General features: G+C 53.9%; 2 protein-coding genes across 2 annotated transcripts in view; one reads left to right on the forward strand and one right to left on the reverse strand.

Moving 5' to 3' along the window:
- TRPM4 (transient receptor potential cation channel subfamily M member 4) overlaps nt 1–14,054 on the reverse strand; it is a 42,231-nt gene extending 28,177 nt beyond the window's left edge. Inside the window, exons 1-9 of the mRNA XM_049622300.1 lie at nt 13,501–14,054; nt 13,131–13,198; nt 8,591–8,765; nt 8,064–8,244; nt 7,725–7,888; nt 7,400–7,583; nt 4,402–4,463; nt 3,862–4,053; nt 3,463–3,562 (exon numbers count right to left, since the gene is read on the reverse strand). Coding sequence (XP_049478257.1) covers nt 3,463–3,562; nt 3,862–4,053; nt 4,402–4,463; nt 7,400–7,583; nt 7,725–7,888; nt 8,064–8,244; nt 8,591–8,765; nt 13,131–13,198; nt 13,501–13,524 — 1,150 coding nt within the window. The 5' untranslated portion in view covers nt 13,525–14,054. The remainder of the gene's footprint in view (nt 1–3,462; nt 3,563–3,861; nt 4,054–4,401; nt 4,464–7,399; nt 7,584–7,724; nt 7,889–8,063; nt 8,245–8,590; nt 8,766–13,130; nt 13,199–13,500) is intronic.
- Nucleotides 14,055–14,877: 823 nt separating this feature from the next.
- HRC (histidine rich calcium binding protein) overlaps nt 14,878–15,943 on the forward strand; it is a 4,065-nt gene continuing 2,999 nt past the window's right edge. Inside the window, 2 exon segments of the mRNA XM_049620995.1 lie at nt 14,878–15,934; nt 15,936–15,943. The exon segment at nt 15,936–15,943 is cut by the window's right edge and continues 984 nt beyond it. Coding sequence (XP_049476952.1) covers nt 15,093–15,934; nt 15,936–15,943 — 850 coding nt within the window. The 5' untranslated portion in view covers nt 14,878–15,092.

The raw sequence follows: 15,943 nt of genomic DNA on the forward strand, positions 1-15,943 counted from the left end.
TCAACGAGAGTCTGGAAGGTGAGGCAGCCAGTGGTGCCAAGAAGTCAGGCAAGTCTAGACACGGCTGGGCCTCAGAGCCCCTGTGCCATGGAGTTCGTTTTTCCTTCTCCCTCTGCTCGCTCCACGTCGATTTCCAAAACAAAGGAGGGACTTTCATCACATTTTGGTGGTTCCCAAAGTGGGTATGGCGGAAGGAGGGGGTGTAATCTAGTGGGGGGGGCCGATGAGCAATGGGCCGAAGCAGGCGGACCTGGGATTCGATCCCAGCTCCGCCGGCACCAACTGAGTGTCTTCTCAGGAAAGCCACTGGACCTTGGGAGCCTCAGTTTCCTCATCTATAAAATGGGGATGATAATGGTTCCCCGCTTTGGGGTCGCCTGGGTGGCTCCGTCGGTTAAGCCCCTGACTTCGGCTCAGGTCATGATCTCACAGTTTGTGAGCTCCAGCCCTGCCTCTGGCTCACCGCTGACCGCTCAGAGCCTGCTTGGGATCCTCTCTCTCCTCCCCTCTCTGCTCCTTCCCTGCTGGCTCGCGCGCTCTCTCAAAATAAATACAGTTAAAAATTTTGAATTAAAAATAAATAAACCTCGGGGCGCCTGGGTGGCTCAGTCGGTTAAGCGTCCGACTTCAGCTCAGGTCATGATCTTGCGGTTCGTGAGTTCAAGCCCCGCGTCGGGCTCTGTGCTGACGGCTCAGAGCCTGGAGCCTGTTTCAGATTCTGTGTCTCCCTCTCTCTCTCTGACCCTCCCCCGTTCATGGTCTGTCTCTGTGTCTCAAAAATAAATAAACGTTAAAAAAATTTTTTTAATAAAAAATAAAAAATAAATAAACCTCCCCTAGTTTCCTCACAGCTTCCAGAGAAGGAAAAAAAAAAAAAAAAAGATTTGTAATATCTCGCTTTATATTCTGCCTAATCACGTCTCCCCAGTGATCACCTGGACCTCCCCCCACTCACAGCCCTTCAGGTTCATCATGTCCCCCTGTGGAGCTCAGCGTCTTTCCCCAGAACCCACCTTCCCTGGGTTCGGCATCTCAGGGAAGGCCCCCCTTTGTCCACCCAGTGGATGAGGCAGACCCCCCCACCCCAATTCGCTGTGCCTGCCCCCCCTTCCGTTCATATCCCCAAGCCCCCCCCCTCTAGCCCCCTGCCCCTCTGGCCCTACCCCCCCCCCCCACCCCCTGCGGGCAAGAATGGAGCATCACGGGCAAAATGTATGCTAACTGCTCAGCCCAGGCTCATCCCACGCTCTTTAAGGAACATGCTTCCTTCCACACCCGCTGAAACCCCATCCATCTGCTATCACCCAGTCCGCCCGGCCATCTCCAATTTCCCCAGCAGAGGGGGATCACTTGCACCCTTTCACCAACACTGTCAACACGCCTCTTGTACAGAGCCGCCCTCTTTTCTCCCAGGCGGCTGGGAGTCAACTTCTGTGAAGTGAATCAGACTTGCTCACTGATTGCCATTCTCCATTTAAGAATGTGCCCCCACGAGGGGCGCCTGGGTGGCTCGGTCGGTTAAGCGTCCGACTTCGGCTCAGGCCATGACCTCACAGTTCGTGGGTCCGAGCCCCGCGTGGGGCTCTGTGCTGACAGCTCAGAGCCCGGAGCCTGTTTCGGATTCTGTGTCTCCCTCTCTCTCTCTGCCCCTCCCCCACTCGCGCTCTGTCTCCCTCTGTCTCAAAAATAAACATTAAAAAAAAAAAAAAAAAAAAGAATGTGTCCCTATGAGAAGTGGAATTATATTAAGAAGAGCTCCCATGTAGGGATCCCCCCAGGGGCTCAGGCGGTTAAGCTTCCGACTTTGGCTCAGGTCATGATCTCCTGGCTGTGAGTTCGAGCCCCACCTCGGGCTCTGTGCTAAGAGATCAGAGCCTGGAGCCTGCTTTGGATTCTGTGTCTCTCTCTCTCTTTGCCCCTCCCCCACTCGCGCTCTGTCTCTCTCTCAAAAATAAATAAACATTAAAAAAATTAAAAGAAGAAGGAGAAGAAGAGCTCCCATTTATTGGCCCGCCCATGGGAACCAGGCTTTGTTCATGAGCTGTCCCTGGGGCTCACAACACTCCTGCAAGGTATTATCTCCATTTTTCAGAGAGAGAGAAACTGAGGCTCAGAGGAGGGTAGTCCCTTTCTCAAGGTCACACAGAAAGGCAGGGGCCAAACTGGTATTCCAATTCAGCTTTATCTGACTCCAAAGTCAAAAGTAACTGCTGTGTCGGTTAAGCATCCGACTCTTGATTTCAGCTCAGGTCACGATCTCAGGGTTTGTGACGAGCCCCGCATCGAGCTCACCCCTGACCGTGCAGAGCTTGCTTGGGATTCTGTCTCCCTCTCTCTCTGCTCCTCTCTCTCTCTCTGAAAAATAATTTTTTTTTTTTTTTAAAGAGTAACTGCTCTTTCTGTCACATCCCAGAACATGACAGATACACCTGGGGTGGGGGCCTGGGGCTGAGAACGAATTATAAATTGACACTATGCCTCTCGGGAGTTTTTATCTATGGGAGTGTTTCCCCTATAACATTTCTGACACCAAAAACGACCCTCCCCACGCTACCATTTTTTTTTTTTTGAATGTTTCTTTTTGAGAGAGCGCAAGCTGGGGAGGGGCAGGGCAAGAGAGGAACAGAGGATCCAAAGTAGGCTCTGCGTGGACAGCAGAGAGCCCGACGTGGGACTCGAACTCACAAGCCACGGGATCGTAACCTGAGCAGAAGTCAGACGCTCAACCGACTGAGCCACCCAGTCGCCCTCCTCCTTACCATTTATTTATCCCACTTCCTCATCTTACTCAGTCCAGATTCTACGAGCTCTTCAAGGCCCGATTAAATACCTCCTCCTTGTCTCTTTACTGACAGTGGTTCCTCCCCTACGCTTTGGTCTTAAATTTTACTTAAGGTTGTGTCGGGACAACCCTCGTAGGATCTGGGGTCCTTGAGAGCAGGAAATGGATCTGCTTTGATCTCTGGACCCTAAGGTGGTGTTTGCTGAGTGAGTAAATGATCCCCAGCCCAGCCTCTACCAGGTAGCCATTATGCTCCCACCCTCGGTTTTCGCCATTCATTCTAATAGTGAAATACTGGGAATTTCTCAGCAGGAAGCGGCGTTCCGGTTCATCTCTGACTCCCCTACCCCTCGCTGCTTGAAACAGATTGGAGCCACGTAGGAAAGGAAGACAAGGAGAGTGGGAGAATGGATGGGCGGATGGATGAAAGACAGATGGACACGGGCACTCGTGGATCCAACAGAAAGAAAGCAATGTTGGCACATAACGCAAGTCTCTTGAAAAACTGTCCAAATGACACCAGGCAAGGCCCCAAGAAACACTGCCAAGGGGAATAATAAAAGGAAAGAGATAAAAAGGAGCCCAATGCAGATTCGAGACGATGGATAAAGTGCCCTGGGCGGGAAAGGGGTCCAAAGTCGAGCGGAGAGAAGGGAAGAGTTTGGGGGTCCAAGGCTCACCTTTGACAAGGGCCCTCAAAACAATGGTCTCAAATTCCTCAGGGCCATCCTCAGATGAATAGACTGTCAGCAGCTCCTTCCGGGTCATGATCCTCTCCACCTGCGGAATACCACCTTCTGTAACTCCCAGCCCGACTCCACCTGGGCCCTGTCCACAGTCACAGGAGACCGTTCCCCTCTAGAGCCTGGTAGTCTAGGTGCCAGCACCCTTCCCCCCCCCCCCCCCCCAGAACCTGGGAGGCTGGGCCCCCAGGCCTCTCCTCCCCAAATCCATGAGTCTGGGCCTCCGTTCCCCTCTTCCCTGAAATCCAGGGCTCCAAGTCCTCGGCATTCTCATTTCTCAAGACCCAGGAGCTCCCTCCCATCTCAGGATCCAGAGTTGGGCCCCCAGTATCATACCTGGGCCTGCAGGACCTCAGGGTCCCCTTTGGGGAAGAAACGCCTAATCCGATCTTGGACTTCACCTGGCCTGCTGCCCCCTCTCCCTGGAGCCAGAGTGTCTTCCAGAATCTCCGCCAGGCAGTCTGCAGCTCCCCCAGACCCAGCCACCAGCAGGCAGGGGAGCTGAGCCTGGGTGGCATTCTCTATCCGCTACAGGACAAAGGGGGGCAGTCAGGTGTGGGAAGGCAGGTGTTCGCCCCACCCGGAGTCCAGATCCCCAGCCTCCTCCCCCCTCCCCAAGTCTCAGGAGCCAGGAGTCAGAGCCCCCACTTAGACCCAGGTGTCTGGGCCCCCACACCTGTATTATTGATTTATTGATTTAGAGCAAGAGAGTGCAAGCCGGAGAGAGAGAGGAAGAATCTCAAGTAGGCTCCAATGCTCAGCACAGAGCCTGATGCAGGGCTCGATCTCGTGACCGTGAGATTGTGACCTGAGCCAAAATCAAGAGTCGGCTGCTCAAGCGACTGAGGCCCCCAGGGGCCCCGCGGGCCCCTATACCTTTAGTGTCTTCTCATCACCATTGATCAGGAGGAGGAGGACAGGGATGTCAATTCCAGTCCCTGAGGAGAGAGGAAGCCGGAAGCTTGGTCAACTCCTATCAGCCTGTGCCGGGGATGGGAAAGAACCACGTTTCCCATGAGTCCCCGGGACAAACATGGCTTCTGTGTAATCCTGTGTCCTGAGGCTCACGGGAATTGTCGTATCTTTGAGCACGTTGGGAGGGGCAGTCAATTTCGGCTTGCCAGGGGCGTAGGGGCTGGTGGCCTGGACTCCTGGACTCCTGACTGAGGCAGGTATTTATGGTATGAGTCACTCCTATCATTGGTTAATGGCCCAGGAGCCAGGAAAGGATGAAGTTCAAACAAAAGACGAAGGAAATAAGGAACAGAAAGGCCTATCTAGGGACACCTGGCTGGCTCAGTCAGTAAAGCAAGAGGCTCTTGATCTCAAGGTTCTGAGTTTGACTCCTATGTTGAGTGTAGAGATTACTTAAAAATAAAATCTTTAGGGGCGTCTGGATGGCTCAGTCGATTAAGCATCCAACTTTGGCTCAGGTCATGATCTCACAGTTTTGTGAGTTCGAGCCCCGCGTTGGGCTCTGTGCTGACAGCTCAGAGCCTGGAGCCTACTTCAGATTCTATGTCTCCCCCTCTCTTTACCCCTCCCCTGCTCACGTTTTGTGTCTCTCTGTCTCTCGACAATAAATAAACGTTAAAAAAAAAAAAGAAAAGAAAAAGAAAAGAAAGAGAGGACTGTCTAAATGTTTTTATTTATTTTTGAGAGAGCGCGTAAGCGGGGGAGGTGCACAGAGAGGGAGGATCCAAAACAGGCTCCGAGCTGACAGCCGTGAGCTCCGTGCGGGCCTCAAGCTCACAAACCTTGAGATCATGACCTGAGCGGAAGTTGTACACTCGACCAACTGAGCCACCCAGGTGCCCAAGAAAGGACTACCTAAATACAATAAAGACCTTTCCCAAAGCCCAACAGCAAAATCATCTCGGATAGTTTTCTACTAACTCTATTCCCATTAAAATAACGAACAAGACAACATTACTCCTATTCCCACTCATACACGAGTATTGAGCCAATGTAATAACGCAAGAAAGTAAAACTGTAGTACAAACTCGTATTTTTTCGGGCTGGAAAAGACAAAGGGATCTATCGGAAGAAAACATGGTTTATACTCTCAGAAAACTGGAAACTCCACTCCAAATAAATAAATATTGTTTTAAGAAATTATTTCTTTTTTTAATGTTTATTTATTTATTTTGAGAGAGAAGTTAAAAAAAAAAAAAAGATAAATTGGGGCGCCTGGGTGGCTCAGTCGGTTAAGCGTCAGACTTCGGCTCATGTCATGATCTCGCGGGTCATGGGTTCCAGCCCCGCATCAGGTTCTGTGCTGACAGCTCAGAGCCTGGAGCCTGCCTCCGATTCTGTGTCTCCCTCTCTCTCTGCCCCTCCCCTCTCATGCTTTGTCTCTCTCTCTCTCAAAAATAAACATTAAAAAAAAAAAAAAAGATTAATTTTGTTCTTAAGTAATCTCTACACCCAACATGGGGCTGGAGGCCACAACCCGGAGATCAAGAGCCTTCTGCTCTACCAACTGAGCCAGCCAGGCATTCCGTGGATACTTTTTAAAAGATAAAAAATGTTTACAAAGAAACAGCTTTTGGTTTAGTTGATTTTCTCCACTGCACATTTGTTCCTATTTTATTTATTTATTTATTTACTTATTTATTTATTTACAGATGGTGCAAATGCAGGGGAGAGGCAGAGAGAGAGAAGGAGAGAGAATCCCAAGCAAGCTGTGCACTGTCAATGCGAGACCGACGCGGGGCTCCATCTCACAAACCATAAGATCGTGACCTGAGCCAAAATCAAGAGTCCCACACTTAACTGAGTGAGCCGCCCAGGTGTCCCTTTCCCTATTTTATTGATTTCCGCCCTTGTGTTTATTATTTCCTTGCTTCTACTTTTCCCAGGTTTGATTTGCTATTCTGGGTCTAGGGGTTTGTTCATTTAATTTTTCTGAAAGATTTTACTTTTAAGTAATCTCTACACCCAACGTGGGGTTCAAACTCACAACCTGGAAATCAGGAGCCCAAGGTTCTGAGCCAGCCAGGGGCCCCTCTAAGTTTTGTTTGTTTGTTTTTCTCCATTGGAGCCTTAAACTCTTGATATTCAGTGTTTCTTCTTTTTTTTTCAAAAACTTTTTTTAATGTTTATTTATTTATTTTTGAGAGAGAGATAGAGAGCGAGCAGGGGAGCAGCAGAGAGAGAGGGAGACAGAATCCCAAGCAGGCTCCGTGCCATCAGCACAGAGCCCGATGTGGGGCCCGAACCCACAAACCATGAGATCATGACCTGAGCTGAAACCAAGAGTTGGATGCTTAACCAACTGAGCCACCCAGGTGCCCCTCTTCTTTTTTCGATTTATGCATTTTAAAGCTACAAATTTCCCTCTAGATACTGCTTTAGCTGCATCCCCAAAGTGCTGATATGTGATATGTTTTTTATCATGCAGTTGAAAATATTTCCTGGCTTCTTTGACCCATGGGTTATTTACAGACTACAACTCCTGCAATGATATGGATGAATCTCACAGAAATAATATTATCACAAGCCAGACTCCAAAACGTACAGATGGTGGAATCTATTCACAGGAAGCATAAACAGGGTCAGAACCATTCCACGCCCTAAGGGCAGGACCGGGGTGACCCTCGGGTGCAGGAGGGAGAAGGCTTCTGGGGGCCAGTAATTTCTTGATCTGGGTGCAGGCTGCCCACGCGGGGTCAGTGTAAAACCTCCCCCCGAGCCATCCACTCTTGTGTAGCTTACATTTCGAGATAAAGATTTTTCAAAACAGAGCAAATAATCGGACAAGACACTTGACCAGAGGTAATTCCTCGGTCCCTCAATCCCCAAACCTCAACCAGGCTGGACCACTGGGATGGGGAGCCTCGGGCCGCTGTCCCGAGTGGAAACAGCCACTCACCTCCCACGCCCGTCTTCTGCTGGGCGACATAGGACTCGAAGCGCAAGCGGAAGCGGTTCTCACCGCCCAGGCGGCCATGGGTGCCGTCATCCACCAAAAAGAAGGCCGAGTAGTTGTAATCGAGCGGAAATTGGACCCCGTCGTCCGGCTCACCGCGCCACGGATACCTCGCAGGGAATGAGCCCTGGGGGGAGGGGGGGTGGCGGGGGGGCGAGGGGCCAGACCAGAGAGTTTCTCCCTCAGGACCAGGAGGACAGACACCAGCCCCTCCCCCCTCAGACCCAGGATTCCCAGCCGCCTCCTCTTCCAAGATTCTGGGTCCCACCTTGGGGTTGGTGAGGAGCTCTCTATTCCGAACCACACCCCAGGGGGCCACGCCCATGGCCACCACCTTGGTGCCCCCGGTGCTGGCTGTCTGGTGGTCTCGAACAGCCACACCAACGTGCCGGCCAATGCCCCTGTGCAGCCCCCCGGTGACAATCCAGGCCCCTACAGGGAGACACGGAGAGGGATGGTGAGGTCCAGAGACACAGGTGTGGAGAGACAGAGAGAGTGAGACAAAAACCCATGCAGAGCCGCGGGGAGACCGCATGCCAGCGATGGGGGGGGGGGGGGGGGGGGGGGGGGGGGGGGGGATGGGCAGCGGCCACCCAGCCTCAGTCACCTGTGCTCTGGGCAGCCCGCACCAGCCCGCGTCGCAGCAGGTCCTGCAGCCAGGTCTGGAGGACGCGGCCCCCTGACCCCCCCAACACTGACACCACCAGGTTCGGGGCCCGGAAGCCCCACGTGCGCGTGACCAGATTGTAAACTGTAGCTGGATCGGTGCGGTCAGAGAGCCGGAGGAACTGCGGACACACAGGAGGAGGGGACACGGGGAAAGGGGCAGAGACAGAGGAGGGGACAGAAACCCAGAGAGAAAGGCACAGAAACAGAGAAAGGGACAGAGACCCAGAGAACAGAGATGGGGGGGGGGGGAGTGGAGAGGGACAGAGACCCAGAGAGAGGGAGGATGATTTAGAAAAGACAGACGGGGGTGGAGGGAGAGAGATCCAGGGAGAAGCGAAGACAGGGATGGGAAATGGGGAGACACAGCGTTCAGCTGCGGCACCCCCAGACTCTAACTCTGAGAACCCCCGAGGCATGCAGCTTCCGCTCCCGGACCCCAGCCCCGCCCAGACAGGCAAGCCTCACATTGCTGGCCTTGCGGCCTGCGCCCAGGAAATCTAGGTCCCCGTAGGCATCCGTCGGCTTCTCTGTGGTGTGCAAGTCACTGTCCCACACGGTCACCACGGCTGCCCCAAATGCATCCTCCACAGCCACTGACGGGTGGACACTCCGGGGACGCCCGCACTGGCACAAGTTTCCTCTGGGGAGGAGGGGGATGGGGGACCATGAACCCCAGGGGTGTCCCCCGGGACTCTTATTAAAGTTTCCCGCAGAAGAGCCCCACGGTCCATGCTGACCCTGAGGCGGAAGAACAGCCAGAGCCACTTGCCCACCAGACAGAAGCCGCAGTGGTTCAAGCACAGGGTCCCACCCTCACAGCTACCTGCAGGGAGAAGGGCAAGCGGCCATCAGTAGAAGGAAAATTCAGAGCGATCCAGAGAGCACTTGGGGGGAGGGGGGGGCAGCTGCGTGGCTTTGGGCTTCACCTCTCTGAGCCCACGTTTCCTCCTCAAATCAAAACACGACGGTAACACAGCCTCCTCCGTGGAATTATGAGGCGTCAGGGAAACAACACAGCGTTTTCTGAAATGAGGGCTGCCTACCAGACTCAGGCCGAGAAACCGCTCCACGGGACATGCCACACAGAGCTTTAAATAACCTCGAATGACACAGCGAGAAAGTCATTTCTTTTCCAGTGCTCCTGATTCCCGTCGAGGAGAGAGGCTTAAGCTGGGCGCTAGAAGATCTTTAACGCCTAACCCTTTGTTACATTTTTCTTTTTTTTCTAAGCTTATTTATTTATTTAAGTGATCTCTACACCCAGCGTGGAGGTCGAACTCACCACGGGGAGATCAAGAGCCCCACATTCCACCGACTGACCCAGCCAGGCACCCCATTACTCTTTTTTTCCCCCTTTATATTTATTTTTTTGAACTCACTCTGGTTTTTATTGGCTGTGACCCATTACTCTTTTTTTTTTTTTTTTTTTTTTTTTTTTTTTTCCCTTAACAGAGAAGCCGGCCTCCGGCTCCAAAAATTGGGCTGGCAACAGTATCCAGTTAGAAGGTAAATACTTTTTTTTTTGCTTTTCATTGTAATCGTCTCTTCCTGCTTGTTTCTTTCTCTTTGTGGCAAATGGAAGTTTTTCCATTTATGGTAATCATGGATGAAGCTTTTTGCTTTAAATGAGCAAGTGATTGGCACCTGCCTTTTAAAGAGCAAGCGACATGGGTTTGGCGAATGAGGGATTTGCTTGAAAATGTATCCAGGGGCGCCTGAGTGGCTCAGTCGGTTGAGCATCCAACTTCGGCTCAGGTCCCTATCTCGCGGCCCGTGAGTTCAAGCCCCGTGTCCGGCTCTGTGCTGACAGCTCAGAGCCTGGAGCCTGCATCAGATTCTGTGTCTCCCTCTCTCTCTGCCCCTCCTCTGCTCGTGCTCTATCTCTCAAAAATAAATAAACAAAAAACAAACAAAAAAAAAAAAAAGAAAGAAAGAAAGAAAAGAAAAGAAAAGAAAATGTATCTAAATATCTTCGGTCCCTGACTCCAGAAGAGACCCGCATTTACCTAAGTGGAGCCAGCCTCGACTTAAGGACCAATCCACACATAAAAGAATGGCCATCAATCCACACAGGATAAACAGAATACACTCAGCCCAACTCCTGGCACAGAAAACTACAGTGAAGGACACATCCTTCTTCATTTCTGAGTCTACCTTCAGGGACCCGGCATGCCTCAGTTTACCCTCTTGATCCTTTCACCTATTTCAACCCCACCCCTGGACCCCCTCATTACCGTCCATCTACTTCCCACTAGCCCTGTAGGCAAAACTCCTTCATGGAATGTTCCAGAACCTCAGCCGTCTAATACAGTAGACCATAGCCGCATGTGGCTCTTTACACCTTTTTAAAATAATTGTTTTAAGTTTATTTATTTATATATATTTTTGGAGTGGGGGGAGACAGCACAAGTGGGGCAGGGGCAGAGAGAGAGGGAGACAGAGAATCCCAAGCAGGACCTGTATTATCGGCGCAGGGCCGGACATGGGGCTTGAACTCACGAGCTGTGACATTATGACCTGAACCGAAATCAGCAGTCCTACACTTAACCGACTGGTGGCTCTTTACATTTAAATAAATTAAAATTAAATACAATTAAAAATTCAGCTCTGGCCACGTTTCAGGTGCTCAGGAACCACATGTGGCCAGTGGCTGCCATATTGGATATGGATTCGGAACACTGCCCCCGTTGCAGAAAGTTCTGGTGAGCAGAACTGGCAGACTCCCTCTCTGCACTTCTCACCTCCTACCTTTCTTCCTCTGTGAAGTCACCAGAGCTGAAACTGTTCCTGATAACATCAGCAATTACCTACATGTCCCCAAATACAATGGCCCCTATTCAGGTCTCAGGTGACTATCATGAAATAGCACTGGTCACTGCTAAAAGGCTCTGAGTCTAAAAAACCCTTTCCTTTCCTTGGCAGGGAACCCCTCCTTCCCTCGCTGCCTTGTCCCGGCATCATTCGTGGCCTTCACGCGCTCTCTCTCTCTCTCTCTGCGCCTCCCAGAACCCTGGGCCACATGGCTTCCCAACCTGGGTCTCAAACTCGATGCCCCCAGAGGCCAAGGAAGGAACGCAAGGGAAAGAAGCAGGAGGTGGAAAACCTGTGAATGTGCTAGCAACTGGGGTGGCCTGAGGTGGCATGTTTGTTTTCAGGTGTTCAGAGACAGGTTTTCAAAAATACTCTTCCACGCGGGGCACCTGGGGGGCTCAGGCGGTTAAGCGTGCGACTCTTGATTTTGCCTCAGGTCATGATCTCACAATTCGTGGGTTCGAGCCCCCTGTCAGGCTCCGAGCCTGCTTGGGATTCTCTGTCTCCCTCTCCCTCGGCCCCTCTCCCACTCTTTCTCTCTAAAAAAAAACAAAAAAAAAAAAATACTCTTCCGTGAAAAAAAAAACCAAAAACGAACAAAAAAAACCCAAGTCTTAGAATTACCAGCACAGCCCCTCCTCCTCCTGGATTCTCCATCTCAGGGACAATCCCACTGTCTCCCAGGTCCCAGACCAGAGGTCCAGGAGCCATCGTCCCCAAGCTCCTGCCCCTGTCCCAGCCCTGTGTCCCCACAGCTCTGGCCTGGCTCAGGCCTCTTCTGGTCCCACCCAGACCCTAGCCCAGCCTCTTCCGGGCCTTCCAGAACTCCTATTCAACCTGACACAAGTCCCAGCGGGGCTTTCCACACCCAGAGCTGACCCCGCCCCTCCCACAGCACCCCAGCACCCCCAGGCCAAGGTCCCCGCCCGGTGAGGCCCAGAGCCGTCCGGCCCCACCCTCCGCCACAGAGCCCTCCTGCACCTTGAACTTCGCTCCATTCTCCAGCCATACCGCACACGCTGCACACCCCATACCTGGAACCACCTTCACCCCCCACCCCACCTCTTCTCTCTATACTGCCTTCAACTGTCAAACTCCAACTCATCCTTCAAATGCCACTCCCTTGGCTCCTCCTCCTCCACTAGCCACCAGTGACACCCTGTGTCCCCTCCCCAGCCTTAGCCAGACTCTCCTCGGGGCTCCCGCAGGGCCAGCTGCAGTCTTGCCCAGTTCCTGTCTCCGTGCCTTCTGGTCCTCTTCCCACCAGCCCAGAGGTTCCGAAACTGCCTTGGCCACACTCCCCATCAGCAGAAAGGTTTAGAGCACTCACCCCCCAGTAATGTAGATCTGTTTATTTATACATGATCGCAAGCCACACTGTGCTAATGTGTTCACAGCACACTCAACGTTAGGAATGCTGACATTTCCCACGCCCCAAAGATTGTCTTGAAAACAACCACAGGCCAGAACCCAATGGAAAGACCGTCACTGAAAGCTGGGAGCTCCTCAAGGGAGGCAAACACCCCACGGGACTCACGCGAGTGGCCCCGCGCACGGAGCCCGCGCACGGTGGTGACTGCTATCTTCCAGGGGGGATGGCAGGCCTTTTCCAGCGCAAACCGTGTGCTGGGCGCTGTTCCAGAAACATCACAAGCATTTACTTGTTTAAATCCTCACAATACATGCTCCACTCAGGAGGCGGCCTGTCTGTCTGTCCAGGTGACAGATGAGGCCCAGAGAGGTGAAATGATTTACCCAAAGCCACACAGCACCAATCCCAGGTGACATTTGAACCCTGGCAGGGCCCATGCTCCCGATAATTGTGCTCCCTTGGGAGCACTGAATGAAGGCTTCTCGGATGGACGGATGGATGAATGAATGAATGAATGAATGAAACAGAAACAGCCAAAGGAGAAAGTGAGGCAAGGAGACACAAAGAGGAGACGCAGGGAAGGAAAGAAACAGAACCAAGCCCTGGGGGCTTTACCACTGACTCTGACCAGGCAAGGGAAGTTGGAAGCGTCCACAGGGACCCAAACCCTCCCCCGAGGGAGAGCGCCACCGGGAACGCCCTTGGGAGTGTCCGCAATGACATAAAGGGGTGGGGGGGTAGGTGAGTGGGGTCGGTGGGCCGGGACGCTCCGGGGACGCTCCGGGGATGCTCTGGGCTCGGTCCCTGGGGCGAGTTCCTCACCCCGAGTCTGTGGGGTCAACGATGAATGTCGTGCACGTCTTCTTCTTGAAGATCTTGGGGATCCAGCCCTAGGGACAGGAACAAGAGGTGGGAGGGCTCCAGTTCAGTCCTATAGGACCCGGAGTCGCCCACCACCTGCACCCTACCCGGGGACCCAGCAGTCCGGGACCCCAGCGCCTTCCTCCCCCAGCCTCCCTCGTATTTGTCCCCAAGGACCCAGGAGTCCGGAACCCCCCCCCCCAGCGACCCCCACGACCCTCTCCTTTGTCTGACCCAAGAATCTGGGTCTCCAGCGCCCTCCTCTCCGGGAACCAGGAGGCTAAGCCTCCGGCTCCCTGTTCATTCAGACCCGGGAGTCCGGCCGCTGTACCTGCTCCTTCTCCGGACCCACCATGCTGCCGCAGCCGCCGCAACCTATCCGGCTGCCTACATTCCGTCCGGGCCAACCCTGACTCCAGACCCGCCCAGGACCAACCGGATCCGCCACTTCCCAGCTCAGCCCGGGGCGTTGCAGGATCTGGGGGGCGGTGCAGGATCTGGGGGGCGGGAAGTCTTGTGGACGTGTAGAGCGAGAGGCGGGGCAAAGGGCCCGACGGGCCGGCCAGAAGGAGACGCACAGGGGGACAGAGGCTCGGAGAGAGGGGGACAGAAATTCAGAGAAGGGGAGAACAAAAACCCAGAGTAGGGGGGAGGGGCCAGAGAACCGAGACAGGGGACCAGAGACCAGAGAGAGGGGACAAGGATCCAGAGAAGGAGGGACAGAGAGTCAGAGCCAGGGGAAGAGGGAACCAGAGAGAGGGGGACAGGGACCCAAGAGGGAATGCCAGAGATAGAGAAGGGGTAAATTAATCCATGGGTGGAGGGCACTGACATTTAGGTTGGAGGAAGAGAATCAGAAAGGGGGTGAACAGAGATGGGGGGGGGGGCGGGTACACTGACTCAGGGAGAGACAGAGAGAGAGACCAAGAGTTGGGTGGAGAGCAGAGGTTCAGAGTGACAGGAAGACAGAATCCTGGGGTGGAGGAGCGGGGACCCTCAGAAACTGAATGACAGGAATGAGAGCGGGAGACCCATAAGGAGGGACGGGGACCCAAAAAGCCAGGGCAGTAGTGGCATGGTGAGGAACAGGAGATAATGACACATAGATAAGCAGGCCCACGTGTCCCCTGCCGGCTCTGACAAGGACAGCTGCGGCCTCGCTGGGTAACCTGAACCCCCACCCCCTTGCTGTATTTATAGCCCTGGCCTGGCCTGGCCTCCTGCCCTTGGCTCTCAGTTCCAGGGACAGGAGGTCACAGGTGCGTGTGTTGGGGCCAATTGTCTCCACCCGCGTCCAGGGCCTCCGTGTTGTCATCCATTCTCTCCACAAAGGATCCCATTCTGGCCAGAAGCTCCCCCCAGTCTAACCCCCGGTCTTCCACGGGAGGGGTCTCTCCTCTCAGATGCGTCCCTTCTGCCCTCCTCCCCCCTGCCTCAGGCTCCCGCAACTTGGCCCACTAAAATTCTATCCATTACCTTTGCAGCTGCCAAACGTGAACTTGTCGGCAGTCCAAAGTCAAGTCCTTGGCCCCCATTCCCGGCCAAGGAGGGACCCCTTCACCCACCCCTTCCCCAGCTGGGAGGAAGAGCAGGAGGGGAGGGGCAGGCGGGGACTGACCCAGAATAACTCAGGGCCGAAAGTAAATTTAGCCACAGAGAGGGGAGGAGAGAGACCCTATTGGCTGGAACTAGGGAGGGAGGGCCCGAGAGGGGGGTTAGGGGGCTCCTGAGACTGCCTCAGAGGGGTGTCCAGCAGTGAGGGCCGGAGGAAGGCAGAGACGGAGAGAGACACGGCGAAGGAAAGACACAGACAGAAAGAACGAGAAGGACCCCAAAAGGGACAGGGACCCCAGAACTCATCCACAAAGCCACAGCAGCAGCTGGAGCCAGCCCTGGGCAACGCTCTGCTGCCTGTCTGTCCCCATGGGCCAACGTGGGCCACGGGTGCACACTTCTCTCCTCTGGGCCGCCCTGGCCAGCCTGCTCCTCCCCCCTGCCATGACCCAGCAGCTGAGAGGGGCTGGGCCAGGCCCCAGCAACTGGAACAACAATGCAGGAGTCGTGGGGCCCTCGGAGGACGTGTCAGGTGAGTTTGGCCACCCCATCCACAGCCACGGAGGCCATGGAGATGAGAAGGAGGATGTTTCTACAGAGAGAGAGTATCAATTCCGGAGCCACAGAGGCCACGGAGAAGAGGACGAAGATGTCTCCGGGGGATACAGTCACGGACTCCGAGACCACAGGTACCGAGACCACGAGGTCAGAGAGGAGGATGTCCCTGATGAGGGAGTCTTCACAAAGCATGCTCGGCAAGCCCGTGGGCACAGAGGTCATGAGAATGAAGATGTGGACGATTCAGCCGAGCATGGGCACCACTTCCCCAGCCACAGAAGCCACAGCCATGAGGACGAGGACGAGGGTGAGGTTGTGTCCAGCAAGCATCACCATCATGTCATCAGGCATGTACATGGAGGCCACGGAGAGGAGGAGGATGAAGACGAGGAGGAAGGGGTTGTCTCCACGGAGTACGGACACCAGGCCCACAGGCACAGGGGCCACGGGAAGGAAGAGGATGAGGATGCTTCAGATGAGCATCCCCATCACGTCCCCAGCCACCATGGACGCCGAGGCCACGGAGAAGAAGATGACGACGACGTTGATGATGATGATGATGTCGTCTCCACTGAGTACGGACACCACACCCACAGGCACCAAAGCCACGGGAAAGAAGAGGATGAAGACGTCTCAGAAGAACATCCCCATCATGTCTCCAG

Source organism: Panthera uncia (genome assembly GCF_023721935.1).
Source record: "Panthera uncia isolate 11264 chromosome E2 unlocalized genomic scaffold, Puncia_PCG_1.0 HiC_scaffold_19, whole genome shotgun sequence".
Taxonomy (NCBI): Eukaryota; Metazoa; Chordata; class Mammalia; order Carnivora; family Felidae; genus Panthera; species Panthera uncia.